General features: G+C 56.2%; 2 protein-coding genes across 3 annotated transcripts in view; both read left to right on the top strand.

Moving 5' to 3' along the window:
- The window catches only part of OSBPL2 (oxysterol binding protein like 2), a 40,432-nt gene extending 30,976 nt beyond the window's left edge, over positions 1-9,456 (top strand). Inside the window, exons 9-14 of the mRNA XM_045795208.2 lie at positions 335-424; positions 2,383-2,506; positions 3,888-4,016; positions 5,399-5,522; positions 6,425-6,515; positions 8,133-9,456. Of these exons, the coding sequence (XP_045651164.1) occupies positions 335-424; positions 2,383-2,506; positions 3,888-4,016; positions 5,399-5,522; positions 6,425-6,515; positions 8,133-8,235 (661 nt within the window). The 3' untranslated portion in view covers positions 8,236-9,456. The remainder of the gene's footprint in view (positions 1-334; positions 425-2,382; positions 2,507-3,887; positions 4,017-5,398; positions 5,523-6,424; positions 6,516-8,132) is intronic.
- Positions 9,457-16,814: 7,358 nt separating this feature from the next.
- ADRM1 (ADRM1 26S proteasome ubiquitin receptor) lies at positions 16,815-23,560 on the top strand. 2 transcript variants are annotated; one of them, XM_087853449.1, is made up of 10 exons: positions 16,815-16,970; positions 17,654-17,867; positions 18,731-18,847; positions 20,425-20,548; positions 21,274-21,360; positions 21,925-22,006; positions 22,240-22,361; positions 22,674-22,831; positions 23,009-23,111; positions 23,336-23,560. In XM_087853449.1, exons 2-10 carry the CDS (start codon positions 17,655-17,657, stop codon positions 23,437-23,439), a joined length of 1,110 nt encoding a protein of 369 aa, XP_087709575.1. In that variant the 5' UTR covers positions 16,815-16,970; position 17,654; the 3' UTR covers positions 23,440-23,560. The 2 variants fall into 2 exon arrangements, with proteins under 2 accessions (XP_087709575.1, XP_045651175.1); XM_045795219.2 differs by having other exon boundaries at positions 22,240-22,472.
- The last annotated feature ends 54 nt before the right edge of the window (positions 23,561-23,614 follow it).

Here is a 23,614-nt window from a genome sequence, read left to right as displayed (position 1 = left end):
GTGATTCTCAGATGAGAAAGTCACGGCCATCCCCAAACGCTACCCACTGTCCATACCTTCTTCCTGGGAGTTCATGACCTATCGGCTTTGTTTTCCACCAGCTTTATTGAGATATACTTTGCATATCATAGAATTCACCCATTTAAAGTGGAAACTAAAGTGATTTTTAGTGTATTTACTGAAGCGTGCAGCTGTCACCACAGCGAGCTCCCCCCCACCCGTGTGCAGTCCTTGCCTGCCGCCGCCCCCGCCCCAGCCACCTCCCTGTCCACATTCACCTCTTCCAGACATTTCTCACCACACAATAGAAAACCTGTGTTTGTTTTCGCTGCAGAACTGGAGACAAGTGTGTGCTTCATTTTAAACCCTGTGGATTGTTTGGAAAAGAACTTCACAAAGTCGAGGGGCACATTCAAGACAAAAAGTAGGTTTGCGCCTGGACGGTTCAGCGCGGGCCCGCACGGGTGCGCGTACCTTGTTCACGATGCGGTGATGCCGGTGACATCTGTTCGCGGTGGAAAAAACGATCCTTATTGTTTAGAGTCTGCACGGAGACGCCGGCTTAGTTTTTAGTGTCGTCTCTGGGTGGCGAGTGAGTGGGGTCTGTCTGTCCCTCTGTTGAGGATGAAAGATCTGCTGTGTTTTCTTTTGATGAAATGGACGTGAGGAAATGAGGTATCCTCACAGAGAGCTAATGCTGCGGTTTTGCAGCCAGAACTGAGGCGGGAAACGTGAGCGCGTCTCCTCCTCTCTGGCAGTGCCTGCTGTGGGTTGTCGGGCACAGCTCACATCCTAGCTTGTGTGAGCCTCCCTTTCTCAGACTGGTTCATTCCAGTCAGTAAGTGAGGGACTTTTGAAATGTTTGTGAGCAGAGAAACGGTCAGGAGTTCACAATAGATTTTTCTGGGGTTTTTCTCTCCTTTGGGTTAGTTACCTTATGTTTTTGGTCTCAGATTTCCCATTTTTTTTCCCCAGTAAGGAATTTGGGGTTTATATAATGTCATGAAACTGCTTTCAGCTCCAAAAGCTATACATTTTTTTGTTGTTAATTAGGTTCTGTGCCCAATGTGGGGCTTGAACTCACCACATGCTCTACCCACTGAACCAGGCAGGAGCCCCCTACACATTTTTAATTAGAAACAAGTTTCCAGTGTAAAGCAGTGTGTACTTTTGCTCTTTTCTACTCTTTGAGTACAAGAAAGTCACCTGTTCAGACAGCCTGTGAGATGCTTATAGGCTTTAGACTCTGAGCACCTTGCCCATTGAAGCAAGTCGGGACTCAGCCCGCATACCTTGGAGGACAGCAGTCCTCGTCATGACAGGGGCACTGGCCGGCACCCAAGCAGCCTCTTCCTGGTGGTGGGAACAACCCAGGAGGAGACCGTGGTTGGCTTGCGTCCAGATGTGGGCCATAGGAGCGGAGTCCATGCCACACCTCAGGGCTACGCGCACCAGTCCTCAGGGGCTGCAAACCCTGTTCTGATTTTCTGGTTTTCTAGTCTAAATTGGCGTGTGCTCTTCGGGACAGACCACGTCGGCCAAGGTGTCTGCTGAGTGAGGACTGGCTGGGTCCCCCACCGCCCCCGTGTGCCAGCTTCCCAGGCTGAGCCTCTGAGACAGGGCTGCCCTCCCAGGATGTCACACGCCTGGCAGACTAGCATTTCCAGGGAGCCCATGGCCACTGTGCTTTCCCCGCAAGGGATGCAAGAAAAAAAAAACAAAAGGAAACGAAAGAGTGGCCCAGCACGTTGGCACTCCTTTGGAATCAGGCAGCGTGCTCGGTGGTTGACCTGGAAAGTCTCCAGAGACTGTTAGGAAATGAAAGAAGCAGGCGAGTGGTGATGCGCGCGTCCGATTCACGGTTATGAAGATAAAGTAAACAACGTCCGCCACAGTTGCCGGGCTGTTGACGTGATTTATAGGGAAGGCAGGAGGACACAGGGCGTGGCAGTTCGTGCGTTTCAGGGACAGTGACCAGACAGGCACGCAGGCCTACATGACACCAGACGCCCCCCGTTTCTCACCTTCTTGGTGGCAGGGCCCTGCCAGCCGCCTTTCGGGTGATGTGTCCTCATTGTCTTTGCTGCGTTGGCAAATCAGGCCTGAGTAGGGACCCTAAAGGCAGATTTTTCCTCTGCTCTTATGTCCAGAGAAGTCCTAAGATTTATAAGGAGACAAGGCAGCACGGGCATTTATTCCCTGGTCAGAATTAAGGTGCTGCGTGTTTAGATGAATGCTTTATGATTAAAACCCCCTCTGGCGCGGCGCCCGCTGGCTCGGTTGGAAGAGCACGTGATTCCTGATCGCGGGCTTGTGAGTTGGATGTAGAGATTACTCAAAAAAATAAACTTTAAAAAAATAAAATAAAAATTTCCTTTGCAGCAAAAAGAAGCTCTTTATGATCTATGGAAAATGGACAGAGTGTTTGTGGGGCATAGACCCTGCTGCGTATGAGTCCTTCAAGAAACGGGAGAGGAGAGGTGACCAGCTGAGCAAGTCCCAGCCGGTAAGGCACTGTTCCCCCCGCGATGATGGCCCTGGGGTGGGGGCGGGGGGGGCGCGGGGCAGGGCTTCCAGTTGCGGGAGCGAGTGCTGGGAATCAGCCTTCCCCTGCTGGCTGCGTGAACGCGAGACTGCTTGTCTAGATGCTGCATGGGGCTCGGGTTTATCTGCATGTCGGGTGTGTATAACTGCTGAGGCCGCTGTCGTCAGCCGGGGGGGGGGTTCCTTGGTGCTGCCATGTCCCCCCAAGCCCGTCAGAACCCACGTGCACCTGCATCTCTCTGGGCACCCTGTGCTCTGGGTGCTTCCTCACACACCTCCGGTCTTCCTGCCTTGTTTGCTTAGACCCTGCTCAAAAATCAAGAGAATGTCATGTCGAGTGCCAGGTGACAGATTCCACAGTTGAAAACTTTTGGCAAGCTCCCCTGGAGGTTTGGAATTCTGATTATCCTAGGGCTAGCTTTCTCGAGCTTCAAACTAGAAGTGGTAGTTCAAAAGAGGTGTCCGATTTTTCGAGATAAGAAGTCATGGGCCAAACCCAGAGTGTTCAGTATTTCTCTCGCAAAGGTGTTGGGCCTCCCCCAGGTTTCAGCATCTAGCCATGTGGCATTCTTCTAACGGTGCTCTTTGACTTAAAAAAAAGGAAAGTTCCATTTAAAGGCCACACAGACTTAGAGTGGGGAATCCCTTGAGGATTGGCTTTGAATGCCTTAGCGTTCGTTGTCCTTGGGGTACCCTAGATGGGAGACAGAGTTTTATGTGAACACTCACCCCTGAGCGGCCTTTATTCAGCTCCTGGCAGCAAACCCCATGGCCTGTGGCCCAACAGCACCAAAGCCTGTCGGTGTCGGCTGGGGGTCCCGAGGCCACCTCGTCATACTCCAGCATTCTCCTGGAACAGCTGTGCGGGGGCCCGCTTCTTTCTCCAGGACCCACTGAGTGTGAAAAGGAAGATAGTGGTTGTATCTTCTTCAGAGGTGGTCTGCAGTTGGGGTTCAGTCTGGAAGTGCTGAGATACCATGAAATCAGCAGACGTGAGCCAGTTCTTGACTGCAGGCAGAGCTGCGGCACGTGGGGACGGTCTCTGGCTCAGAAGAGCCACCCTTAGCTTGAGCCAGACCGGCTGTCTGGGAAGGTGTGGGCCCTCGAATGGCGAGCAGACTCGCTGGCGTCACTTCGTGCTGCGTGCGCTTCTCCCCCCGGGAAAGCACTGTCTTGCTGCTGACTTCCTGCCCTCTCTCTGGGGAGCACCAGCAAAGGGAACACAACCGTATCTTCTCACCAGCAAACCCCTCTTGCTCTGCCCAGGGTGGCCGCTGGCCGGACAGTTGCTCAACAGTAGCTGTCCTTCCAGGCCAGCTGTCCCAAGGTGTTCTGTGTTTCAGGACGATGGCTCCCAGAAAGCTGATGGCGACGTGGCGGACGCTGTGCCCGAGGCTCAGGAGACGGTGCAGGTCATTCCCGGCAGCAAGCTGCTTTGGAGGGTCAACACTCGGCCCCCCAACTCTGCCCAGGTTCGTATGCTGCACACCCACCCCCCTGCAAGTCTGGGCCTCTCTGTGCCCCCTGTGTCCCCGACCCCTGGCCAGGCCCTTCAGCCGTTCCTCTGTCCTGTGCGCACGCCACCTCAGGCTGCTGTCCCGGAGCAGGGGGCCCTCTGTCACTGGGTCGGACCGTGCTGCAGAGTGAGCCTGCGAGGGCTCCCGGCCCTCCCAGAGCCCAGCTGAGGCCCGGCCATGGCCTGGCCTCCCCGCAGCGAAGGCAGTGCTCTGCCAACATGTCGTGTGGGCGTGACGTGCCCCGGCACGCGCATAGTGCGACCACTGCCTGCCTGCTCTAGACGACCTGCCCTGGCCCGGGGCTTCCCGAAGGGGCTTCCAGTCGGTCTGAGACACTGTTGTTCTGACTTACCAATTCAGAGGTTTAAATGCATTTTGATGTGTATTTTTGGAAATTATACTTACAATTTGTGTTATATATAGTAAGTTTATTATATTATGTACAATAACATACAATGTATAAAGTAATATATGTAATAACTGTGTAATTTAATATTTTTGTTAATTATCTTGTTCATATGTAAACTACATATACAACATAGTATACAGTTTCTTATTGTGTTTCTTGCTCTATTAACGTAGCGGGACACGTGTAAAATAAGTAAAAGGAAACAACACCTGTCCCTGTGCGCATGTTACCTGGCGGGAAACAACACCTGTCCCTGTGCGCATGTTACCTGGCGGGAAACAACACCTGTCCCTGTGCGCATGTTACCTGGCGGGAAACACCTGTCCCTGTGCGCATGTTACCTGGCGGGAAACAACACCTGTCCCTGTGCGCATGTTACCTGGCGGGAAACAACACCTGTCCCTGTGCGCATGTTACCTGGCGGGAAACAACACCTGTCCCTGTGCGCATGTTACCTGGCGGGAAACAACACCTGTCCCTGTGCGCATGTTACCTGGCGGGAAACAACACCTGTCCCTGTGCGCATGTTACCTGGCGCAGCCACGGTTCGCTCTCAACAGGATGTAAAGCAGTATGACAGACCAGAAAACAGGCCGATTTCTTATCCAGGAATTCCTTTTACAAATAGCTCTTGTCCCTCCGTCCCTTGGTTCAGTCTGTGTGGAGCTGCCTGCCAGACACTGGCTGTGCCCGGGCCCCAGGAGTGGAGCTGGGGCATGGGGTGTCTGAGGCAGCACCGGCGTCTTTCTCTGCACCTGACAGGGGCAGGGGCATGCTGTGCGGCTCGTAGGCCGCATCTGGGCAGGGGGATGCAGGGAGCAGGCCCCCGGGAATGGGTGACACTCAGCTGCTCCAGCAGCCTCGAGCTGTGAACGTGTGCAGAAGCCCGTGCCGTCCGTAGTAATGGTGTCTGTGCCTCTTTCTCCAGATGTACAATTTCACCAGTTTCACCGTCAGCCTCAACGAGCTGCAGAGCGGCATGGAGAAGACCCTGGCCCCCACGGACTGCCGCCTGCGCCCTGACATCCGAGGCATGGAGAACGGCGACATGGGTGCGCATGGGGGCTGGCGGGGGACACGCAGGACAGTGTTTCTCATGCTGTCCATGCTAGAAGAGTTTTAAGACTTCTAGCCTGTTGCAGATGGATCCTTTTGCAAATACGATGCAATTAAATTACAGGGAAAATAAAAGGAAACACAGCACATGTGAAATGCAAGTCCCCAGGTTTTATTATTAGCATCAGCAGACGTTAGGGTAACGTTCCAAAGATTGCACGTCTTGTTCATTAAAAGTCAGCGTAGGCCCCACGTCCCGGGCTCAGCCTCTCACGTACCGTGGTCGTGTCCATGTGATGAAGGGCCTGGCTGCGTGCTTGCTCCCTCGCTGCCTCGGTCAAGTCGGCAGCGGGGACTCCCTGGAGGGCTGTCCGAAGTGGCCCTGGGATTCGTTTACACAGTTGGTGTTCAGTGGAGAGACTGCAGGGCGGGCGGGTGGGCAGCGCCCCCCCCCCCCCCGAGAACCAGCCTCTGAGCTCGCACTCTCGACCAGGCAGCAGCCCTCGGGCCCCCGCATGGCAGCTGAGCTTGCGGGTCAGGTCCATGAGAAGCGGCTCCTGCTGCCCCTGCCTCATGGGTTGAGTTGCCCATGAGCCTCACCGTGCCCCTGTGTGGTGCCATTTCACAGGTGCTACTGCGCTCCTGGGAGCTGCGTGGTGTGGGCGCATGGCCTGCCTCACCCCGCAGCCCCGCTGGCACCCGGGCGTCGCCAGACACTCGTGACGGAAGTTTGGTTTGCAGTTGATGACATTTCTAGTCAGTGTGACTGTTCGTCTCGGGTCTGGGGGTGGGGCCGTTCCAGCATCTGCCTCCTTTAGCGCTCACCTCTGCTTGAGGTCAACTGGGAGCTTCACTGTCAACCCTGACTCCTGACCCAGACCGTGTACTTGGCCCCCAGATCTGGCGAGCCAGGAGAAGGAGCGGCTGGAGGAGAAGCAGAGGGAGGCCCGGAGGGAGCGAGCCAAACAGGAGGCCGAGTGGCAGACGAGGTGAGGCCTTGCTGGCAGGGAGGGGGCAGTGGCGAGGGACCCATGTACACCTGTGGCTGAGCTTCTGGGGTCCCATGAACGCGGGGCCCCTGGCACAGATGGGCCGAGCATGCACCCTGCAGTGCAGGGACAGGTCACCTCAGACCCAGGCCTCGCGGTCCTGCCCATGGCGTGTCTGACCCTGAGGGCTCTGCTCAGATAGGGCACATATTAAAAGGAGATGTAGTCTGAACCAGACCATTAAGGGAAAGCAAACACAGCTTCCAGAAGGGCAGTGTTGTGGAAGACATCGTGTGTTTAGCCATCACCCCTGGCCCTGCCCCTTCCGTGGCTGCTCTCCTCCACGTCACCCGCCACGTAGCACAGGTGACCTGAGGGGCCACGGCCTGTGACGCAGTAGCGTGGAGAGGGAGGGCCTGGAGCCCCGTGTGCCCGCAGTTCAGGACACACCTGTGCTCAGACGAGGTGAGAGAGACAGACACAGAGACACAGAGCCAGGGAGCAGACGCTGCCGGCCCTGGGCCGCCTCCTGCTGTCTCACTGCAGAATTGTGGGGAGTTCTAGTTTGTTAGTAGTCGCGATGGGAAAACAACCCATTCGATGAGGATTCAGCCAGGTAAGTGGTGTAACGCTTAAGCATAATTAAAAATATCTGTGAAAATGTTAGTGCTACAGAAATTTTCAGGTGGTTCTGAGCTGTTTACTCACTCAGTATTCTTTCCAGTCACGCTTCAGACTTTGTCGTAATTGTTCTGAAGGCCCAGGACCATTGCCTCCATTGACAGTTCTGTGACCAACATTTTTAAAACCAATTCTTCGTGCTTGGGCTCCCAATTTGATTTAATATCATATTTTTAGTAGTTTGATATTTGGAATTGGCTTCGTTCCAGAAAAACCTTGAAAAGAGTTAAACTTCTTTCATTGTTTTTCTTTAAGTAGTTGATTTAAAAACTCTATTGTGGCGATAATGATGTTTTGTGCTAAGATGGTTACTGCTGCTTTATGAGCCCCCGCGTCCACTCCACGGTAACCTGCAGGCGTCCTCTGTTGTCTTCACGTTGTGCAACAGAAGTAGAAGTGGTGCAGGGGCAGGAGGGGGCTGCAGGGGGGAAGGGGGAGGGGTGCAGGAGTGGGGCACAGGGGGGGTGTGGGGCCGCGGGGTGGTGTGGGGCGTGGGGGGGTGGGGGCTCAGGGGGAGCCAGCGGGGGCTTCCTAGGGCGTACGGCCAGAAACGCAGCCCGCTGGCGGCCATCACTGTCCCTCTGCCCGCAGGCTCTCCCCTGTCCCCCGTTGGGCACAGGCTCTGGGGGACGGCACGGCACCGTGCACGTGCTCACCTTGAACGGTGAGGCGTGCTGCGCAGACGTTCAGCCTTCTCTGCTGATGGCCCAGCATGTTTTCTGTTAAATCCTTGAGGTGTCGCTGGTGGAGCAGACACCGGGCTTGTAGGGGAGAGTGCTGAGTGAAAGTGTGATGAAGCGTTCTCCCCTGAAGGTGCTGCCCGGGCCACGCGGTGGGATGCGTGTGGCCATGGGGATACCCCTTGGAGGGAGCCACTTGGAGGGAGCGCGGCCCTGACCGCGCCCTCGCCTCCTGAGCGCCTCGTCTGTGTTGCAGGTGGTTCCAGCAGGGCAGCAACCCCCATACGGGGACTCCCGACTGGTTGTACACAGGGGGTTACTTTGAGCGGAATTTCTCACGCTGCCCGGATATCTACTGAGGGGCTGGAGTGGCCCCGGGACCCGGGACTGGAGGCTGGACTCCGTCAAGCGGCTGCTCGGAACTCCGGTCGCAGCAGAAACCGGCTTTTCCAACGACCGTGTTCGTGCGACAGCACCGTCCCCGGTCGAGGATTTTATTCTAATTAACGTTTGATTGCCAAACATTTTACTACTGTTGCAGCCTCTTCATAAAGCTTCACTTGGGATCATCATGTTCTCGTTAAGGGTGGAAAAGGAAAATCCTTTGCAGTCCCTTCATATGACGGGACTTGGCTGGGCTGGTGTCACTGACAGTGCCCTCTTCTTGTAAAGTTTATAACTAACGTCCATGGCCCGGAGGGGCTCCTTAGTCATAGATCCCTCCGTCGTCCTCCTTGTAACGCGGGGGCGAAGGGTTTCCTAGACTGTTTTGAATGTGAACCAGTAACAGGGGAAGATGGATCTTGAAAAAAATCCTTCGAAGAGCTTTCTACGGGCCAGGAATTATGGTAAAGAAGAGTGAAGATTTTCAAAGCATCAGATTGAATGAAATGAAAAGTTGTCAGATTCTGTATTTTTTACCAATCTTCAATAATGTAAAGATTACTTTTAAAATATTTAAGTTAAAACTACTTGAATAGTATTTTGCTGAAGAGCAAGATATACATTAATCACCAATTGTATACTGTCCAAGATGAAGCATTACCGTGACACCCTGGGATGGCCGGGAACCTTGAGGGTATCTGACCCAACACCCCGGGCTGCTCCCACCTTGAAGGGAGCCCCCCGCCTCTGGCCTTGCCTGCCCCTCTTGTCACCGGGGCTTCCAAGTCAGCGCGGGCCACGCCGTGTCAGAGTGAGAGTCACTGCTTGCCGTGTTCCCGTCTTCCCCAGCATGCACGTTCACACGCGGGCGAATCACAGCGGGTGTGCGCTGCGGGAGGGTCTGAAGCAGCCTCTCCCCACAGCCTGTAATTAAAGTTATTTAACAAAAAATAGGTGTATGTCCATTTTAGCAAACATCTTTTCAAATAACTGTGGTCTTTCTGTAGAAATGTCAGCACCACAGGGCGCGGCAGAGCTCCGAGCGGAAGGCCGCCCGCTGATCGCACGTGCACTTGCACACTCAGGCACACGTGCGGTCGTACACAGGGAGTGGCGGGTTCTCCGTGAGAGGACGTCGTCATTGTGTGTCCAGGCTTCAGCGTCACATCTGTTATTAAAACACTTTTAAAAGCGAATACTTGTGCTGAAGGCTTGATTTTGTAGCTTTGGACACCGGAAGCCACGGTGTTGGGAGAAACCGAGACTGTCTGCCCGATGGGGACGTGAGTGGAGCCAGCGGCAGGGTTTATGGGGGGATGCTATTCCGAGAGGAGACTTTGGTGTGTCTGGTTGTCTGGGGAACCCTGTGTGCCTGTGGCCAGGGCCAGGCTTGTTCTCCACGGGCGAGCGCAAGCTGAAAATGTCGAAGGGCATCACCCTAGGACACATTTAAAATGGCAGGATTTAGGGCATTTTAATGACTTCTTCTCAATGAATCCATTTCTCACGGCCACCAGTTATTGGCCAACAAGGTTTGTGCATTTAAGTCTGCTGGCGAGGCCAGGTTTCAGGGGCACATCGGCACAGGCCTGGCCCAGGCTCCAGAGGAGAGGGCAGGAGGGCTGGCGCCAGGGCCCAGTGCACCTGCAGGCCCTTGTCGCTTGGCTTACTGATTTTAACCTGCTGTTTCTGCAAATACTGACAAGTCAGGTTACTGCCTCTTCTTTGTCTCCCTGGATAATCTCGGATGTCAGGCGTGGGTCTGTAATAAAGAATTTTTCGGTAGAAAATGCATTTTAAAAAACAAGCACCTGCTACGGATGCATTTGGCCTGTGTGGAATGTGATGGCCTTCTTGGCCACGTGATGTCCTTGTGGCTTTGCCATAAGGGGCCCAGGAGCCTTTTAGAGTCGTTTTGTAGCTTAGAGCGTCTGTGGAGAATGAAAAGTAGAGCATGCTTTCCCCAAAGACCTTGATATTTTGCTTTTGTCTCCCTTTGAAGTTAGGGTTCAGTTGTATGTCCCTTGACTCTGCACATTTATCAAGAGCCACTGGAGATTGAGCTGTGGACAGACAGATGCCGTCTGGGAGTCTGTCTTGTGTACGGTATAAACTAATGTCATGGGGCCCCGTGGTGCTGACCAGATTTCACAGGCTGCCTTGTGTCGGGGACAGGCAGTCCTGTCAGGGTCGCGGGGCTGTCATGGTCTGTCCTGGGGTGGCCAGACCCGAGACATCACCGGCACTGGCTTGGGTGTGGCTGGTGCTCAGGAGGAGGCAGTGGAGAAGCAGGCCCTGGCCCTTCAGGACGTCACCGCGTTTGCCATGACACGCTGCCATAGAAGCCAGAGCCCAACAAAGCACTCTCGTTTCTGCGCGGGCGCACGTGAAACGCGAGGGTCCAAAGGGCTCTTCTTCACAGACGGGGTGCTCTGGGAGTGTTGGCGAAGTCCTCCACAACGAGGTTGGAAGCTGGAGTGGCCACAGGCAGGGTACCTCTGAGGAGCAGCTCTGAGGGCTTTCTTGCCCACCGTGTCCCCTTACGACCCCACCCTTAAAGCTCATGATGCCCGTGCGTGTGGAAGGGTCAGCCCACAGACCTGCCAGACACGATCTGGTGAAGGGGGCCCATGTCAGACCCAGGGCACTTGGAGAGGTATCAGGTGCAGCCCTGGTAGCCTCTGGGAGCCCCAGGCAGGCCCAGGGCCCATGCCGCTGGCCTCGTGTCTGACTAAGCAGGGAGCCGAGCCACTGGGGAGGCGTTTACGGTGAATGCGGAGGACCCGCCACCTGCTTGCTGGGTCCTTGTCGGAACCCAGGGTCAGGAGATCAGAGCACGGCAAGAGAAACGCCGGGAGGCTCCCTGAGCTCCAGCCAGCTCTCTGGCAGCCCCGCCATAAGATGCTTCTCAGGACACTGGCTTTTAGAGAAAAAGTGCTCCCCAAGAGAGATGGGGATGGACTGGCTTTACCAGTCTCCGGTATCCACGAGGAGCGTGGAGCATGGTGGCGATGGTAAACTTCCCCAGCTCAGAAGCACCAGTAACCCTTCCCCTTGCGTTCCAACGGGGAGGGCAGGGGCCGTGAAGAGCTGCGTCCCCCAGGGGACAGGAGGACCTGGGGCAAAGTTCAGACAGTACAGAGCTCCCCCCCACCACGTCCAGTTTCTCTCATCTCAACGTCCAGACGTTCACACATCTTCCAGAGGACTTTCTTGTGTCCGCGGTGGGTGTGAAGATTGGGGTCCCTGATCAGGGCGAGTTACTTTGGGCCCCGCTGGCTTCCGCATTCTCCGCGTGCGGGTTTTGCAAAGTGAAAAGTGTGTTTGGTGGCTCTTGCTGGGAGTGTGCTGGACAGTCAATGCTTCGTGGTTGTGCAGCTCCTTTGCCTCTTTGAGAACCAAACTGCCCTGAGTCACACGGTTTGTAATGGGCTGCGTGATCTCTGCGGCAGCCAGCAGCACGGACACCGGTCCCCCCTTCCTGCTGAGCGTGCGCGTGGCCGGCGTTCAACACTGTTTATCCTATCAGTGTAGCATGAAAATGTCAGGCACGAATACACGCTAGTGAGATGCATTTATTTTTATGATATGTAATAACTGGCAGCACCCATCTGTATGAACAGAATCAGGCACTCGCAGATTGTCGGGGGGGGGGCTGGTACAGATCTGTGGAGGTAAATGTTAAACCCCAGCTCCAAATACAGATTTCTTTGATGTTTGTTTTGCACTGAACAGTCTTTCACTGTCTCAGCTGGCCTCTCTGGAAAGGGCTGCAGACAGGCTACAGACGAGTCCCCACACACCGATGTCAGACGTTTGGACTGTGTTCTGTAGGACTGGTCCAGCAAATGGATTGTTCCAGAAAACTGCTTGTCATGGTGGAAAGGGGGGTTCAGGGACACTTATGACACCACTGGGCGGGCCACTGGATGGGTGAAGGGGTCTGTGTTCTCTGAGCAGTGGGGAGCTCTGAGTGACCACCTCTCTTCTCTCCTGGGGATCAGAGCCCATTGCTGAGAGCCATGAAATGCCCAGAACACAGTGTCAGTCTGACTTGAGGGTCCTTGCTACCTGGCCGCTGTCCTAGGCTCCCAGCAGCCACATACTTCCCGGGACAATGAGCCGAGTGGAGACAGTCCTCTGAATAGCCATGGTGGCTCTGGTCCGAGGGACAGATGGTCCACAAGATGGTAATGCCCTTGGGATGCCCAGGTGCAGAGATGAGGGGCTCCGCCCCGGGCTGTCATGTCTGATGACGTGGGATCACAGAGCACTCAGCGCTGCCAGAGCCAGGACCTACTGTCTTAGGTGCTTAATCCCCACAATTACCACCCAGTCCCATGAGTGGAGGAGGAAAAGGGGGTGCAGGAAGGTGGGCGTGCCCTCAGTTTCACAGCTGGTAAATGGAGAAAGTAGTATTTAACCCTTACTTATAGTGAAGCTCACCCCGTGTGTGCTTGACAAAACTCATACCATCTCATGGCCACCATCAACACATACAATCAGATGGCAAGGGTGTCAAGACCATTCAAGGGGGAAAGGACAGTCTTTTCAACAAACAGTGCTGGGAAAACCAGACCCCTATCTCACACTTTCTACAAAATTAACATGGATCAAAGACTTAAATGTCACACTTAAAACCATAAAATTTTTAATTTTTTACAAGATTTTAGTTAATTACTTGACTGAGAGTGAGCACAAGCAGGGGGAGAGGGAGAAGCAGGCTCCCCGCTGAGCAGGGAGCCTGACTCGGGGCTTGATCCCAGGACCCTGAGATCATGACCTGAACCACCCAGGTGCCCCAACCATAAAACTTTTAGAAGAAAGCATAGGGCACAAGCTTAGTGACGTCGGACTTGGCAGTGATTTCTTGGGTAGGACATCGAAGGCACAGACAGCAACAGAAAACAGACAAATTGGAGCAGATGAAAACTTAAAATAATGTTTGTGCATCAGACAGCATCAGGTAAAAATGCAGTCCACAAAATGGGAGAAAATATAGACAAATTCAACATCTGATAGGGGATCGACATCCAGAATATGCAAAGAACTTCTAAAACTAAACAAAAAACAACCTGCTGAAAAATAGGCAAAGGACCCCAGTAGACATTTCTGCATAGAAGATGCGCAAATGGCCAATAAGTCCATGAAAAGACACTCGGCACCACTAGTCACGTGGGAAACGCAAACAAAAGCCACAGTGAGACCTCACCTCACCCCCGGGAGGATGGCGACTGTCGAAACCGAGCACACACCATGTGTGGCAAGAATATGGGTGGATTGGAACCCGCGAGCACCGTTGCTAGAAATCTAAAATGGGACCGCTGCCGCAGGAAACAGGATGACAGTGCCACAGAAGGTTACCAATACAATTACCAGACGAGCCGGTAATTTCGCTGTGGTTCTGTGCCCAGAAGGATGGAAAGCAAGGTCCAGAAGAGAGATTTGCACGTTCCCGTCGACAGCAGTGTTGTTCACCATTGCTGAATCACAGGAGCAACCCAAGTGTCTGCCCGGGGATGAACGGATGAGCAAATTGTGACCTACGTGTGCAAGGGACCTTAAAAAGCAGGGGAATCCAGGCACCTGCTGCCACGTGGACAAACCTTGAGGATGTCATGCTCAGGGAGATAAGCCTGTCACAGAAGACAAATACTGCAGGATTCCGCTGACCTCACATACTCAGAGTCGTCAAAAGCTAGAGGCAGTAGGACGGTGGGGACGGCGGGGACGGGGAGTTTGTGGGACTCTGGAGGTGGGCGGTGGTGACGCTGCACATCATGGATGTGTTTACTGCCACCGAACGGCTCACGTAAAAATGGTTAAGGTGGTAAATTTTATGTCGTGTGTATTTTACCACAATATAAAAAATTGGAAAGCAGTGATCAGTGGTTGCCAGGGGTGAGGGAAGAGGGGGGGCTGGACAGGAGGAGGGCAGAGGACGTCAGGGCAGTGAGACCACTCAGTGCGACACTATAATGGTGGGTACGCGTCACGCATTCGTCCAAACGCACAGCCGGCCCGCAGGGAGATGGGCTGTTGGCGACACCACGGTCCGTGCGGGTCTGTGGGCAGTCACACACGCGCCCGCCGGCGGGGGTGCTGCCGGCGGGAGGAGGTGCGTGCGGAGGGTGATGTGGAACTCTCGGTACTTCCTGCTCAGCTTTGGAGTGAACCTACAGCCCCCCCCCCCAAAGAAAGGATCATTGAAAGGAAAGAAAGACGATCACAGAAACCCATCTGCCAAACGGTGTTGTCAGGCGGGTGCACCACTGTGTCCTCAGCGCTTGGTTCTGTCACGTTCTCTTCTTGGTGTTCCTACCCTTGTCATCCGTGTGTTTTAACTTGCATTTCTCTTATGAATAATGGCGCGGGCTCTCTTCTCCTGTGCCACTTGGTGGCTGTACCTCTCTTTGGTGACGTGTCTGGGCACGTCTTCTGCCCTCTTTCGAGTTGCGCCCATGCTCCCCGTGCCCTGCCCACCAACAGCGCAGGAGCCGTTGTGCTGCTCGCCCCACTGCCCTGTCCCCCGCTGCACCTGCAGCCGGGGGTGGGCGCACCCAGGGGCCTCGGCTGTACCAGTCCACAGTCCACCTGTGGCCACAGCCCTTTCTGGGCATTTGTTATGGAGTCAGCCTCAGACGCGCCCCCCCCCCCCCCCGGGCTCAAGGGGAAGTGATTGGGTGAGGGTCCTGTGAGGCCGCGGGCTAGGAGGGAAGCATGCTCTTCGGCATGCAAAGTTGATTTCCCTGCAGCCTTCTCTGGCTCCTTTTTAACTTTTCCTGACTTTTCCTTCCTGCTGGCCCATGTTCGGGCAGCCAGATTGGACTTTCCCACTGTTGTCTTTGGTTTCCCCGAGTGCCGCGTGTGGGGGCCTCACTGTCATGTGCTCAAGGCCGTGCCCCTCTCCCCTGTGGTCTCTGGGACCCTAGGGTCTCAAGAATGATCCAGGCCCCCATGGAGCTTGTGTGTCTGGGTTTGATCTGTTGGTATTTACCATACTAGGAAATGAAAAAAAGTAAAAGTATTTAGCTAATTAAAAAGTAACAAGCTCATTATTAACATAAACAACATTTTTAATGAAAAAACAGCTGTATTTTCCAAAACAAAGCAAAATTGGTGAGTCTTTAGATCATAAGACAACGGATACAGAAGTAGTTGTCCTTCGGGGCACCTGGGCGGCTGGCTCTTGACTTTGACTCAGGTCATGATCTCAGGGTCCTGGGATCGAGCCCCACATCGGGCTCCCTGCTCAGTGGGGAATCTGCTAGAGGTTCTCTCCCTGTCTCCCTCTGCCCCTCCCCCCTGCTCGCATGCTCGCTCTCTTTCTGTCTCTCAAATAAAAAATCTTAAAAAAAAAAAAGTGGTTATACTTCAGACCATTATATAGAACGTTATGTAGGAGTTAAAATTACCAGAGTCACATGTACCAACGGGAATAAATCTTCAAAACAAAAACTACCTTCCACTTTGATACTTTATAAAAAGCTTAACAGAGTTTACTCTACACGTATAAATGACAAAATGTCAGGCAGCACGGTGGGTGGTGGCCTTGTGCTTGGAGGGGGTCTCTAGTGCGGGCTTGGAGGGCACAGGGCTCTGAGTGGGTGTGCCCCAGTTGCTTGCTGCCGAGAAGGTCGCAGCGGGTACAGGACGGAAATGGAGGGCATCCAGTCCTTCTTGTGAATTTCCAGTCTGACTCCATGGACAGTGGCCTCTTCCACTCCGTTCTGAGCACACACATCACCCTCTGGGAATTACACACACAGAGGGAATGTGGGGGGCAGCCATACCAGCGCTGTCATCACAGGGGAATGGGGGACCCCCCAGAGAATGGGGGAATCGGGGACTCCCAGGGGAAGAATGGGGGAACCCAGGGGAGAATGGAGGGAATACAGGGACCCCAAGGGGAGAATGGGAGAAGTAGGGAACCCCCCTGGGCAGCATGGGGGGCAGCCATGCTAGCACTGTCATGGGAACAGGGGGACCCCCAGAGTAGAATGGAGGGAGTAGGGAGACAACCCCCCCCCAGGGGGATCATGGAGGGCAGCCATGCCAGCATTGTCATGGGGGGGAACAGGGAGGCAGCGCGGCACTTCTGTCGCCCCCCAGACGACCACCGCCCGTGTTGCGGGCGCTGCTCCCACGCGCGGAAGTCCAGGGCTGTGGTTCGGTGACATACTCCTGGGGTCTCGAAATCGGCCCTCTCCAGCCCCAGCGTCCTAAGATCCCTTGACCCGGGGGCTGTTTCCCGCACGTCTTGGATCTGACGTGTCGCACTGTCTGTGAACCTGAGACGCCCCCTCCCGCCCCGCAGGTGCCCCCGCTCTCCAGCGACGGTGGGGGTGCGGGCTCCAACGCCCACCGCTCGGTCGGCACCCGCCGCGCTGTTCCGGCGCCGCCGCCAGGGGCCGCCGCCGCGCCCCTATGACACAGCAACAATAGGAGCCGCTCTGGCCCGCGCGCCGCCCGCCCGCGCTTCCGCCGGAAGGGAGCGCGGGCGCGGGGCGGGCCGGGGCGGGCAGATGGACGGCTGTCCTTTCCAATCGCTGATGTCTCAGCGTCGGCCCCGCCCCTGATACGGCCCAATCGGCGGCAAGAGCTGCGGGAGGGGCGGAGCGAGAAGGGACTTCCGGCGGGGCCCGGCAGGCGCTGAGGAGGAAGAGCGAGCCCGGACGGCGCCTCTCGGCCGAGTCGCGGCGCGGGCCAGGTGCGGGGGTCGCCGGGGGCGGGGACGGCTGCGGGGGCGGGGCCTGCGCCGTCGGGGTGCCTGACCCGGGGTCGGGTCCGCGGACGCCCGGCTGTGGGGGTGGGGGGCGGCCGGCGAGCCCGGGTGGGGGGGCCCGTGCGCGGGGCGGCGGCTCCGGGGGGCCTCGGGCTCTCGGGCTCGCCGCGGCCGTGTCGGCCCGTCCGCCCAGCGCGACGCCCGGGGGCCGCGAGGGGCCAAGAGCGGGGGGTGCGGCCCCGCGCGGGGGAGCGTCAGCGGGGGCGGCGCGCCCCCCGGCCGCGGAGCCGGCCTCGCTGCCCCGCAGCGCTCTTCTCCTGCGCGGGCGCAAGCTGCCGCGCTGCGGTCTAGCGGGCGGGCCCCGCCGAAGCCGGCTGAGGACTCCACTCCCGCCCAGCCCAAGTTTGTCAACTTGTTGGGGGGCCCGGGCCGCAGAAAGCCCGAGTGCCGCGGGAGCGGGGGGGGCGACCCGCAGCGGCGCGGTGAGTGTCGTGCTCGGGGGAAACCCGAGAAGCGGCGACGGCGTCTCCCCGGCACCTGGCCCCGCGGGCTCAGGTGTGGCCGGGCTCCGGGAGGACAGCTTCGCGGGTTCCCTTCTTCCCCGCCCGGGGTTGGCCGGGGGGGCCCCGTCTTCTTTAACCGGGTTTGCATGCTGGTCCCTCTTCCAGGATGACGACTTCAGGCGCTCTCTTTCCAAGCCTCGTGCCAGGCTCCCGTGGGTCCTCCAACAAGTATTTGGTGGAGTTTCGTGCAGGAAAAATGTCATTGAAAGGAACTACCGTCACCCCAGATAAACGGAAAGGGCTCGTGTATATTCAGCAGACGGATGACTCCCTCATTCACTTTTGCTGGAAAGACAGGACGTCTGGGAATGTGGAAGATGTAAGTGTCTATTAGCCTGAACCTGGTCTTAGGGAGTGCGGGTAGCTGCCGTGGCTGCATTCGGGACATCCAGCAGCTGTTTTACACTCAGAGTGCGTTGCTGGGATTCGCGGGCACCGCTGTTTTGGTGCCGACGTCAGTTGTTTTGCTTTGCTCATGCGTGTTCCAAGTCTCAGGGATGCCATAGAGTCCTTCCATCATGGTCTGTGCGTTCATCTGTGAAGATTAGATGCCTAGGGGCGCCTGGGTGGCTCAGTTGTTAAGCGTCTGCCTTCGGCTCGGGTCATGGTCCCAGGGTGCTGGGGTCGAGCCCCGCATTGGGCTCCCTGCTCAGGGAGAGTCAGCTTCTTCCTCTCCCCCTCTCCCTGCTTGTGTTCCCTCTCTCACTGGCTGTCTTTCTGTCAAATAAATAAAAAGTCTTAAAAAAAAAAAAAAAGATTAGATGCGTAGAACTGCAGGAGCCACGTGAGCTGGCCTGTGTCAGCTCTCTCTGAGGAGCTGTTTTATTTAGTGTTCTCTTTCAGACTAACTTGGTACTTGTTGAGAGCAGTGCAGAGTCAACTTTTAACTCATTTGAAGCATCATTCCCAAGAATGTCTGTTAGAAGTTGCACCTTCTGGGTTAAGCACTAGCCCCTCTGCTGGCCCTCATACCCTTGGTGGGGTGCCTCTGACCCTGGCTTCTCCATCTGATAGAGACCCTGCTGGTGAGGGGCCTGGTGACTTGTCTCTGCATCCTGCACCGCCTCCTCCTGTCCCCACGCAGACGTCTGTAGGAGCCGGTGTGTTTCCCTGGGAGGCGGTGGGGTCAGCAGCGTGTGTTTCTGTGAATCTGACTCTCTCCTCTTCTGTGGCTCTCGGGAGGACTTGATCATCTTCCCTGACGACTGTGAGTTCAAGCGTGTGCCTCAGTGCCCCAGCGGGAGGGTCTACGTGCTCAAGTTCAAGGCGGGCTCCAAACGGCTCTTCTTTTGGATGCAGGTACGTGGAAGGTTTTGTTTGCATTTTATGTTTTTCTGCCATAGAATCGGGTTGGTTGGTAGAATCCACTTTCATGAAACGGCTGATGGTGACTGACCGTGATTGTCATGGACCCTAAGAATTCTGGCGTGTCTCCTTGTGAGGGTGGTGGGTGGGGGGCACTGGAGCAAGGATCCTCTTCCAGAGTCCAGACAGTTGTGGCTGGGCTCCTGGTGCCCTTGCAATATCCGGAATTCCTGGCAGACCAACAAGAGTGGTTTCTGGACTGGAACCCAGTTTTGCTGCATTGACAGGCGCATAGCCTCTGGTTTGCTTGTCTTACAGCGTGTGCCCCACCCCCCACCCCCCAGCCATGAGCACCCCGTTGCAGAAGCACGGGTGACTATGTGTGTTCTCTTTGCTGTTTTTTACAGAAATGGAGTGTTCTCTCCCAAGCTTTTCTGAGCCCTGTCTCCCCTCCCCCCGCCCACCTTCCCCAGTTGCATGCTTTGGGGGATCCATGCACCAGGCTCCCTGGTGCCCACAGCTGCCGTCGCTATTCCATTGAGCTTAGCATCTGCTGCTCCTTCTCCCACCTGTTGGCTGTGGAGTTTGTTTCCATCCCTGTTTTGTCGTTTTGTCTCTGGCATGTGTTAAAGAGTGACTCTACACTGAGGCTGTTTCCTGTCCCGGAGGGAGGGGAGTCTCTGTGTTAAAACCTAGAAGTGGGCTTGTTAGGAGTGTGTATATGGGGGCATTTGCAGTTCTGACAGATGTTGCCACTTTCCTTCTTCAGAGGTTGACCCCGCTGCCCTCCCCCTAGCACGTTCTAGAGCAGGGCAGAAAAGGTGTCTGGGGGCCAAACAGGCTGTGCTGCAGACGCTTGCCCCGCCCGCGTGTAGAGGAGAGGCGCATGGACAAGGAGTAAATGGACGGGTGCAGCTCGTTCCAGTGAAACTTGATTTGCAAACACAGACGGGGGCCTGAGCTTGTTTCTCCACGTTTTTGCCAGATGTCCCACCAGCTCTGCCTTCCCTGATTCTGTGTCTGCCCTGGGGGTGGGGGACTCCTGGCCCCCAGCAGACCCAGTGCATGCTCAGTCATGGGTGCTTCGTCTCGTAGTTCTGGGGGCACTTACAGGATGGTGCTGATGACACCCTACACCCTGAGGTGCTAGTGTCCCGTGCCTGCCAGGTGCTTCCTTGAGTTTCGACCAACCCTGAAGGGCCACAGGCTGGGGCTGTTCCGTGGGCAGTGGTGTGATAAAAAGGTTATTTTATTGTGTTACACGAGTTAAAGGAAGGCTTTGTGGCTTTTAGACTGTTGTGTAAAGCACCAGATTCTGGAGGGTCGGAAAGCATGGCCGTGTGCGGATTGGGTGCTCTTAGTGCTTTAGTCTCTCCACCCTCAAAATGACCGTTGCCGCAGCACCCACGACCCTGTCGGGCTGCTGTTCCTGTCAGTCCTGCTGGGTCCTCTCCTCAGTGCTGTGTGGCTGTGGATGGTACCTGACCTGTCGAGCCTTCCTCGTCTGTAAGCCACATGACTGGCGGTGGGTTGCTGCGTTGCTGCAGCTGCAGTCCTGTCCTCTCTCACAGGAGCCCAAGACGGACCAGGATGAGGAGCACTGCCGGAAGGTCAACGAGTATCTGAACAATCCTCCGATGCCTGGAGCGCTGGGGGCCAGTGGGAGTGGAGGCCATGAGCTCTCTGCACTGGGCGGTAATGGTCACCTTCCAGAATGTGCTGGCATGTCAGTAGATATCAATGACCTGTACTCCTGATGATGATGGCTGGTTGGGGTTGTTTGTTGTTTGTTTTTTGGGGGGCTTGATTTTCATTTTTTCATTAGAATTTTATTTTTTATTTATTTTTAAAGATTTTATTTATTTGACAGAGATAGCGAGAGAGGGAACACAAACGGGGAGTGGGAGAGGGAGAAGCAGGCCTCCCACCGCGCAGGGAGCCCAATGCAGGGCTCGATCCCAGGACCCTGGGATCATGATCTGAGCCGAAGGCAGACGGAGCCACCCAGGCGCCCCTAAAATTTTATTTATGAGATAGCATGTGCAGGGGGGAGGGGCAGAGGTAGAAGCAGACTCCCTGCTGAGTAGGGAGCCTGGTGTGGAGCTCGATCCCAGTTCCTTGAGAGGACCTGAGCCACCCAGGCACCCCCAGGCTGGTTATTTTTTAGGTGGAAATGGAGGCTTCCAAATTAGAAGCCTCTTAGCAGATCCAAGTCCAAGGTTCCGCCCAGCTTCTGGTGATGTGTCTGAGCTCCGCCCTGTTGGCTCATCGGAGGCACTACCGTACAGTGCCAGGAAAGCCAAAGGGAGGGGTCACGGGGCGCGCCGTGCCAGCCAGAGGCCCCCAGCCTCCCCGTGGCCCTGTGGGTGTCCCCCCGGGCACCAGACAGGCCCCAAGGCTGAGTGGCTTCTGTCTTCCAGGTGAGGGCGGCTTGCAGAGCCTGCTGGGGAACATGAGCCACAGCCAGCTCATGCAGCTCATTGGACCCGCCGGCCTCGGAGGACTGGGTAAGCCTGTGTTAGGAGTGCACGGCCTTCAGTTGTGGTCGCTTTGGGATTTGAAGTTTTCCTTCTGTTGGCTCTCAGTGACATCTGTGAATATGTGTTCCCGGTGCCGGCTTCCCTGGGAAGGGCCCACGTGCCCCATGGTTTGAGCTGGGAGTTGGTCCGTGGTGAGGACGCAGCTCTGTACTCAAGGGGAGCACAGCTGGCCTGGGAGCGGGGCTCCTGCCTGCGGCCCCCTCTGCTCTGGTTCCCCGAGGGTGGGCCTGTCCGCTTCCACCTCTTGGGCTGGGCTGGGCGTGTTTCTTGGGTGGCGGGGAAATGCTACTCTGCCAGGTTTGGACTGTGTGTTACGTTGGATCTCAGTGCGTTGTTAGTGGAACAGAAGACAGAAATGATCTTACAGAATAAGCTTCTGGAATGCTACGTCTGAGCAGTCACTGCTCCGGCACCCCAGCCCGCTGTGATCCCCACTTCCCCGTTTGTCCCTTGGTTTTAGTGTGGGATGTTTTTCAGGGAGAGGTGGGCTCTTCAGGAGGGTGTGGCATCTGAGCTCATGTCTCCTTGCAGGTGGGTTGGGGGCCCTGACCGGGCCAGGCCTGGCCAGCTTACTGGGGAGTGGAGGGCCTCCAGCAAGCAGCTCTTCATCCAGGTGAGCCTCGTCGTCTGCCCCACCGTGCCTGGGTGCCACAGGGGTCCCCTCCTTCAAGGAGACTGGACATAGGAGATGCGGAAGGACAGAAAAAGACACCTGGGGAGGGTCCTTTTTGGGGTCTCGACCATTCCTGGATTCCTGGCAGTTCAAGGACCTGTGCTGCAAGACTGACACACTGTGGGCGCCTTTAGGGTGCATGGCCGCTCCATTGCTGCCCTCGCTCTTCCCAGCTCCCGGAGCCAGTCGGCAGCCGTCACCCCGTCCTCCACCACCTCTTCTACCCGAGCCACCCCAGCCCCCTCTGCTCCAGCAGCTGCCTCGGTGACCAGCCCGAGCCCCGCACCCAGTTCAGGTAATGGAACCAGCACGGCAGCCAGCCCAACCCAGCCCATCCAGCTGAGCGACCTTCAGAGCATTCTTGCTACTATGAACGTGCCGGCCGGGCCAGGAGGCGGCCAGCAAGGTAACACATGCTGCTTGGCTCCAGGCGGGGGTGAAGGCGCCAGCCGCCCTCTTCCTGCTCGCTCACTGGCTTTCCAGGGCATGGGGCCAAGCATGTCCGTGGCTGAGCCACTGCCCCTCACCTCGCCACACCCAACGACGTCATGGCTTGGGCCTCTGTGGCTGGCCTCGAGCCGCTGATGGCCGTGTACTTATGCCTTAGTTGACCTGGCCAGTGTTCTGACGCCCGAGATCATGGCACCTATCCTTGCCAACGCGGACGTCCAGGAGCGCCTGCTGCCCTACCTGCCCTCTGGGGAGTCACTGCCGCAGACAGCAGAGGAGATCCAGAACACGCTGACCTCGCCCCAGTTCCAGCAGGTAGATGCTGTGGCCTGGGTGCCCCCTGCTGTGTGCTCAGTGGTAGGAGACGGCTCACCTTTCATGTGGCTCCCTGTCACCAAGCATCCTTGCGCCTGCCACTGGCCCAGGCATCCCACTCCCCGGGGGGGGCCTTTGCCAAGTGCGTGCTCAATGGTGTCTGGCTTTCCTTTGCAGGCCCTGGGCATGTTTAGCGCGGCCTTGGCCTCTGGGCAGCTGGGTCCCCTCATGTGCCAGTTTGGTCTGCCTGCAGAGGCCGTGGAGGCCGCCAACAAGGGCGGTAAGTGCCTGTCCCCCCTTCCCCCCCACGTGGCCAAGGCAGACTTTTATCTTTCTCTTGTGGTTAAGAGGCCTCCCCATTTGTACAGCATAGGGCTGGCTGGCCTGGCTGTGATGCCTCGGTGGTTCTGGGCCTCGGTCTTGAAATTTTGATCTGTCCCCTTCAGTCAGCAGTTCCAGGCCAGCATCTAGAAAGGTTGCCTCGTGTTTTTAAATGCATTTTAGATGTGGAAGCATTTGCCAAAGCTATGCAGAACAGTGCCAGACCTGAGCAGGAGGGTGATGGAAAGGACAAGAAGGACGAAGAGGAAGACATGAGCTTAGATTAATTAACTGCTGTCCCCAAGGGGTCAGGATTCGCGGTTGGCGACCTCAGTGATGGGGCTTGTGGCACGGCACACGTCCTCACCTCCGCTCCAGCTTGCTGAGAAATAAAGGTCTTGTCTTTTACCTGCCACCTCTGGTTTTCCTGTGTGCCCAGGAGGGGAGCCCCCTGGCAGGTGG

This window comes from Ursus americanus, chromosome 22, assembly GCF_024610735.1.
Source record: "Ursus americanus isolate L20-20 chromosome 22, mUrsAme1.1.p, whole genome shotgun sequence".
NCBI lineage: Eukaryota > Metazoa > Chordata > Mammalia > Carnivora > Ursidae > Ursus > Ursus americanus.
Note: the sequence above shows the minus strand (reverse complement) of the source record. Positions and strands in the feature narration are given on the sequence as shown.